This window comes from Jaculus jaculus, chromosome 7, assembly GCF_020740685.1.
Source record: "Jaculus jaculus isolate mJacJac1 chromosome 7, mJacJac1.mat.Y.cur, whole genome shotgun sequence".
NCBI classification, from domain to species: Eukaryota; Metazoa; Chordata; class Mammalia; order Rodentia; family Dipodidae; genus Jaculus; species Jaculus jaculus.
Window position 1 is genome coordinate 154,871,418 of NC_059108.1, and position 7,119 is coordinate 154,878,536.

General features: G+C 52.6%; 1 protein-coding gene across 1 annotated transcript; it reads right to left on the minus strand.

The window, feature by feature from the left end:
* Positions 1-256: 256 nt before the first annotated feature.
* Serpina5 (serpin family A member 5) lies at positions 257-6,469 on the minus strand. Its single transcript, XM_004665553.3, has 4 exons — positions 5,848-6,469; positions 3,046-3,316; positions 2,202-2,349; positions 257-1,252 (listed from the first exon to the last, which is right to left on the minus strand). Exons 1-4 carry the CDS (start codon positions 6,455-6,457, stop codon positions 1,067-1,069), a joined length of 1,215 nt encoding a protein of 404 aa, XP_004665610.2. The 5' UTR covers positions 6,458-6,469; the 3' UTR covers positions 257-1,066.
* Between the last annotated feature and the right edge of the window lie 650 nt (positions 6,470-7,119).

Consider the following 7,119-nt stretch of genomic DNA (forward strand, 5'->3'; position numbering starts at 1 on the left):
TGGGCCTTGAGGGTTATTAGCCCTGCTTGCCAGTGCTAGCCAGCTCACTCTCCTGCAGCTTTCTTTCTGCAGCTGCTGGGGCAAGATGTGATGCCCAGCCTCTGCTCTGCCCTGCTTTCTCCACTGTGATGAAATGTCCCCCAGAAAGTGCAGGTTGAATAAGCCTTTTCCTTTGGTGAGCTGCTTCTGGTCAAGTGTTTTGTCCCAGAAACAATAAGGTAACTGCAACAGACTCAATCTTTGCATGATGCTTTATTATTACTATTGCCAACATAAAATTCTGAAGGTTAGTTTATGACTGATATGCTACTGCTTGCAACAGAACTCCACTGTCCCACGCCAGCCAGCTCTGTGAGATGACAACCTTATCCACGACATGGTGACTTCCTGCATCGGGACACTTCCACTCTGATGCCCGCATGACTATCCACAGACTGCGGAGGCCATCCATGATAGGTATGGAACAGCCCAGCATTTGTAACGGTATCATGGGTCCTCAGATGGGCTCTGTGCCCCGTCCTTTGCTGTGTACATGGAGAAGCAAAGGCCCCAGAGAGGGGCAATGTTATGCCAGTGTCCCATAACTGAGGAGGGCTGGCAGAATAGCCTCATGCCAGTGTTCTGTTCAAGTGTAATAAAACCACATGACAGTTACTGACAGGTGGGGGACAAGATTTAAACATGTGTTTCCTGGTAACCTTCATCTCCTGGGACCACTCTGCTAGAGAGCTTTGTCACACGGCACTGAGCACTGATGGCTTGGAGTGTGGGCCTGACTATGCTACGAACATGCTGTGGGTTCTTGGGCAAGTTAACCAGTTTCTCTAGGCCTCACTAATGTGAATCACTAATGAAAGGTGAGGGCAAGAACATGTGACCTCCCAGGTTGTCCAAGACACCCATGCCTTGCAGCTGTGTGAGGGGAACCAGTCATCAGTATATTGATCTTCTTATCTGTGACATCTTCTATGTCACCTAAACATGCACAAATCACTAGCTACCAACAGATATCTGGAGAGGTGGTGGAGCACGTGTGGCTCCCTAAGAAGTCAGTAGAAGGGCCACCTCAGGGGTGGACCACTTTGCTTAGGAACAAGATGTTACTGCTCTTTATGATGACTATCAGAAAAGGCCGGTTGAAGATCACCTTTGGAACAGTCGGTCGGGCAGATTTGAACATGAACATGACCCCCGTGGCTGCAGCTGCTCTGGTTCCTGCCTCGTCCACCTCCATCACAGCCTTGTGTATCATCTGCAGGGAGACACCCAGGGGCCCCAGGGAGACATCAGGCCTCAGCCAGATGCCCAGGGGCTGGTGGACCTTCCAGGGATATGGCAAAGCACCTGCCTATGAGTTCCGACACAGAAGCATTCATCACCCAGGAATGGAACCCCTGAGGATACCCTGTACCGGGCACTGTGCCCAGCTGTGACTTCACATGCAACAATCACTGAGTGCTCATGAAAACTCAGAATGGTGTTTGGCTTGCTGACATTGCAGACTATAGAAAGGAGACTGAGAAACTCAAGAGCTCTTTTGGGGTCATGCAGCTGAGAAGGCTGAGGTGTGACCGCTCAGTACGGGAGCCCTTCCCCCAGGCCAAGAGGACGGTATGGGTCCATTGTAAGAAGTCACATGATGTGATTGACTTGTCTTTGAGGTCAAGGGTTCAGCCACCCCTGCTGCTGAGGCCACTTGTGCAGGCAAGGGTGTCTCGTTCTTATGCAGAGTTCTCTCCCACTTCCACCCCGCGTCCTCCTTTAGCTAAATGGGAGACAGCCCCGTTGTAAGAAGTCACATGACGTGGTTGAATGAGATGAGTTAGGACAGGAGAGGATAGAACACAATGGGATGGAACAGGAGGGAATGTGATTGGATGAAATGGGATGGGTGGGACGAGGAGGAAGGGCCTGAACAGCACTGGAGGGACTTAGATGAGATGGGGCAGTGTATGCTGGAGTGGAATAGGATGGGACCGATGGGGCAGAATGAGGTTGGTGAGTGAGATATATGGGACAGGGTGGGATCACACGGGGTGGAACGGGGTGGAACAGAGAGGATAGGCTATTACAGGATGGCACAGGAGGGGTGGGATAAGATGGATGGCACGGATTGGCACAGGACGGGATGGGATCCAGTGGGGCAGGGTGGGTGAGATGGTAGTTTTTGAATGCAGGTGCTTAGGCACTTTTGGACCTACCTCAGACAGCTGGATGTTGGGGTAGGTGGTGATGCCAGACAGATCTGCATGGGATGTGAAGACATCCCTGATCCCCAGCGCAGGGAGGATTTTCTCCAGCTGATAGGAGCCCTCAATGGAGAACTTGGGGATGTACAGCTTAAGCTGCCTGCAGAAAGCATGGCGGGGTGTCTTAGCACGGAGTTGTCTAGCCACCCATAGCCGCCACCCAGTGGCCTCATAGGCTTCTTTCTCAGGCCTTTGTCTCTGCTGGAGTTCCCCTTACTCTGGACTTGGACATGGCCTGCTCTCTCTGGGTCACCCCAGGAAGCCCAGCTTCCATCCCCCCTCCCTCCACCTGGGCCACGTCCCAGGTCTTGGACCTCATGGGACGTCTTTGATTCGGAGGCAGCTCATTGGCTGGGTGGATTCCTCCCACCAGCACTGTGTGGGCCTCCCTGGGTCTGGGTGGCTGTGGTGGTTTGATTCAAGTGTCCCGCATAAACTTAGGTGTTCTGAATGCTATGTTTCCAGCTGATGGAGATTTGGGAATTAATGCTTCCTGAAGGGAGTGTATTGTTGGGGGCCGGCTTATGGGTGTTATAGCCAGTTTCTTCTTGCCAGTGCTTGGCACACTCTCCTGTTGCTATTGTCCACCTGATGTTGGCCAGGGGATGATGTCCACCCTCTGCTCATGTCATCATTTTCCCCTGCCATCGTAGAGCTTCCCCTCGAGCCTGTAAGCCAAAATAAACCTCTTTTTTTTTTCCCCAGAAGCTGCTCTGTTTTGGGTGATTTCTACCAGCAATGAGAACCTGACTGCCACAGTGGCATTAGGCTGTCCCTGGAGTTGCCTGAAGCCTACCTCTTTGTCAAGAGCTGAAGCCACTTCCTCAGCGTTTTCTGGCTCAGGCCATTTTCCACCTGCTGCATCTTGCCCTCGCTGGGAAGAACAAAGAGAGCAGTGGCGTTGCCCTGGTAGGGGACCCCCACCACCGAGCAGGAGAGGTTCCGGTCCAGGAAATAGTAGTGCTCATCCTCACGGCTCATCATGGGCACCTGCACGGCTGCGCCCGGGCTCACGTGGAAGTCCTGCTGGCGGGTGCTCTTGCGGCTGAAGGCTGTCTCCCATTTAGCTAAAGGAGGACACGGGTAGAAGTCGGAGAGAACTCTGCATAAGAACGAGACACACTTGCCTGCACAGGTGCCCTCAGCAGCAGGGGCAGCTGAACCCTTGACCTCAGAGACAAGTCCCTTTGAGTCCTCTGTCCTGCTGTGTTCCCAAAGTCCTGTCTTCAGAGGCCCCTGACCTCCCCTGTTCTTTGAAATCGTTCAAGGCCAGCCCACTGGAGAAGGAGCAGACACTCACAGCAGAGCCAGCCGGCCCGGGAGGTGTGCTGTCCCTCTGCTGCTGGGCAGACTCTTCGCCCAGATCTGAGAGGGGGCCTTGCTTGCGAGGGGTGGAGCTCTCCCTCCAGGAGCTTGCTTCCTTCATGCTGCTCCCAGTGAAAACTCAGGTCAAGAGTGAGAACATCTGACTTGGGTGTGTGTGTGTGTGTGTGTGTGTGTGTGTGCATGTGCACACGTGCGCGCGTGCGCACGTGTATGTGGGGTACATGTATATGTTTTGGTATGCACGCACCATGGAACATATGTGGAGTTCAGAAGACAGCCTTGGAGTCAGTCCTTGCCTTCCATCTAGTTTGCAGCAGAGTCTCTCTCTCTCTCTCTCTCTCTTTTGAGGTAGGATCTCGCTCTAGCCAATTCTTCTACCTCTGCCTCCTGAGTGCTGAGATTGAAGGCATGTGCCACCATGCCCGGCTAAAGGTTTTTTGTTTGTTTGTTTTGTTTTGTTTTGTTTTTTGTTTTTTAATCTTAAAAAAAGGACTTGCCTGATGCCTGGGGTTCAAGGTCTTCAGAACCCACATAAAACTGGACACAAGTATCACATGTATCTGTGATTCCAACATGCCTAAGGCAATGGGAGGTAGAGTTTATAGTGATTAAACCAACAAGAAGATACCAACACTCAGGAGGCAGAGGTAGGAGGATCATCATGAGTTCGAGGCCACCCTGAGACTGCATAGTGAATTCCAGGTCAGCCTGGGCTAGAGCGAGACCCTACTTCAGGAAACCCAAAAAATAAAATAAAAAAATAAAATAAAACTTTTTATTGACAACATATAGCAAGCAATCTCATCTCCCCCAGCCCCTGACTTCTTAATAGTTATCAAAGGTAGCCCCTCACCCTTACCATGCTTCACAGTGGTCCCCTGCAGACTGCTGTCATGGGCCAGGCCAGGACAAGGAGCAAGCTTGGTGCTCACAGCTAAGGTCTAATGCTTGTGCCTCCATTCATATGCTGAACTCCCAATCCCCATGAGGTTGAAGTTTGGAGATGGGGTCTTTGGAAGATGAGTAGGTGACACCAGCAGACCTTCCTTCATGCAGAGTAGTGCTCTTAGAAAAAGGCCCCAAGGGCTGGAGAGATGGCTTAGCAGTTAAGGCACTTGCCCGCAAAGCCTAAGGACCCATGTTTGACTCTCCAGGTCCCACATAAGCCTGACGCACAAGATGATGCAAGGTTGCACACATGCACAAGGTGGCACATGTGTCTGGAGCTTGATTGCAGTGGCTGGAGGCCCTGGTGTGCCAATTCTCTCTCTTGCTCTCTTTCTCATTTTCTCATTAAAAAAAAAGGGCCCCAAGAAAATGTGCCCCGTCCAGCATGAAAGGATACCAGCTATTAGTTTCTAGCAATGAATTTGGGGTCAGGGCCTCTACAGACACTGAATTTGTGGTTGATCTAGGACTTTGGCTTCCAGAACTCTGGGAAATAGGTTTCTACGGTTTATATAAGCCACTGATGTGTGATATTTTGTTACAGCAGTTGCAATAGATTGAACCACTCACCATCTGTGAAGGAAGGGACAATTTATCTCCCTTATCTCCCTCCCTCCTTCCCTTCCCCTCTCTATCCACTTGTACTTCCTCCCTTCCCCTCCAGCAGGCCTGTATAGGGAGAGCACTATGAGGCGGGGCGTCTCGTACGAAGGGCGCTGTGCAAGGCAGGCACTGAGGGGCTCAGCATCTGGACGGGGAAGGGGAAGCGTGTGCTGACAGATGCTCGCAGGGAGCCACAGGGAGGTAGAGGTAGAAGCCAGTTCTTGAGGTGAAGGAGAGGACTTGCAGGCAGAGCCGCTTGCCTGACCGTCTGACTGAAATGCTACTAGGAGTGCAGAGGGAAAAGGCCTGTAGTGGCGTTGTTGTGGGTTTTGTCATCATGGCTGTGACAGAGCCATGTCCTCCTCAGTGAAAGGAACAGCAAAGAGACCCCCAACTCACGGCTGCTTGCTGCTTGTCCTTCTACCCAGCTGACAACTGTGTGGGAAGGAACCAGGTGTGGTGATAAAAAGACAAAAGAAGGCCAGAGGGGTGGCTTAGTGGCTAAGGCATTTGCCTGTAAAGTCAAAGGACCCAGGTTCGATTGCCTAGGACCCACATTAGCCAGATGCACAAGGGGGCATCTGGAGTTTATTTGCAATGGCTGGAGGCCCTGGTGTGCCCATTCTCTCTCTCTCTCTCCCTCTTTCTCTGTCAAATAAATAAATATATAAATAAAAACAAAATATTTAGAAAAAAGGACAAAAGAGCCTTCGAGACTCACCTTTAAAGAAGACATAATTCACCATCACCATGAGGTGGGTGCTGTCGAGGTTTTGGATCAAGTCTACGATCTTGCCCTGGGTTTGCCTTGACACATAGTCATTGATCTGCTTCTGTGCTGCTGTGGGGTCCCCAAAGTCCGTGAGGAAAGTGTCGGCCAGGTACCGCTTCTTTATGGTGTTCAGGAAGCTGTCCAGGACGCCCACTGCCGGGTCGGAGAAGAAGGCGTTCCCGAGGCTCAGCTGGAAGTCCTCTCTGGGCTGCCCGAGGCCCTGCAGCAGCTGCTGGAAGCCCTCGTGGAGCTGGTTCTCTGGCTCATGCGGGCCAAGACCCAGCGCCCCCAGGATCTGCATCTTACTATGGGAACCAGCCCCCAGGCTGAGCATGGCCAGGCTCATGGACACGCTCATGGGGGAGAAGAAGATGTTCTGGCCAGAGGCAGCAGAAGCCAAGGCTCGGTAGAGGTCGAAGGCGAAGTCCTTGTTGCTGGGAACCGTCGCAGCACCAGCAGAAGGGTCCTTTCCCTTCTTCATCTCCCGGGAGCGGAACCGGCGGAGGGTGGCTATGCCGGGGCTCAGAAGCATCAGGCAGAGCACGGGGAGGAGCCGCATTGTGGCGGCCTGTTCTGAAAAGATGAGTAGGAATGTCCCTAGAGGGCCGCGGCTATGGGCAAGAGATGAGAGAGAGACCCAGGAACCACTGTTCCCAAGGGCTGTCCCCACCTATCAGCTAGACCCACGAGGCCTCGGCAGGAAGTGATGGGCCCTAACAGCTCAGGGAGGAAGCCTTCAGAGGAAGTGGTGGCCTGAGGATAGAGCTTCAGGGTTGTGGACAGCTAATGTTGGGGACAGGAGGCCACAGCAGAGAAGATAAAAGCCCCAGGCAAGGGTCCTCCCACCTCATCCAGATCAAGGTTCATGTTGGACGGGTGTGGGGCAGAAGATCTCTTGCGTTCTGCCCTGCCAGCATCCTTGATTCCACACAGGGCCTCTGACAGGCTCTGGGTGTGGTGCCTAGTGTTTGGCCAGGCCTCATGACTAGCTAGCCTCCGAGGCCCTCGGAAGTACTGGCTTTGTCTTTGCTCATAAACAAGTGTGCAGTGAGGATGGCATCTACGCAGGCAGGTCCCAGACACTGGCCAGATTCTTCCTTCTCCCAGGCGGCCCCAGGCTCCTTTGTCTCTCTGGAGAAACTGACCCCTCCTGAAATTCTGATTTCTAATGTGAGTGTACCCCTCACTTCTGCCAGAGGTTGAACTATGTCCTTCAAATTT

Coding starts and splice junctions, on each gene's coding strand:
- Serpina5 (XM_004665553.3), bottom strand. CDS start 6,457: ATGCGGCTCCTCCCCGTGCTCTGCCTGATGCTTCTGAGCCCCGGCATA. Junction 2,350..3,045: donor CTTCAGCTCTTGACAAAGAG/GTAGGCTTCAGG, acceptor TGCTTTCTGCAG/GCAGCTTAAGCTGTACATCC. Junction 1,253..2,201: donor CCAACATCCAGCTGTCTGAG/GTAGGTCCAAAA, acceptor GTCTCCCTGCAG/ATGATACACAAGGCTGTGAT.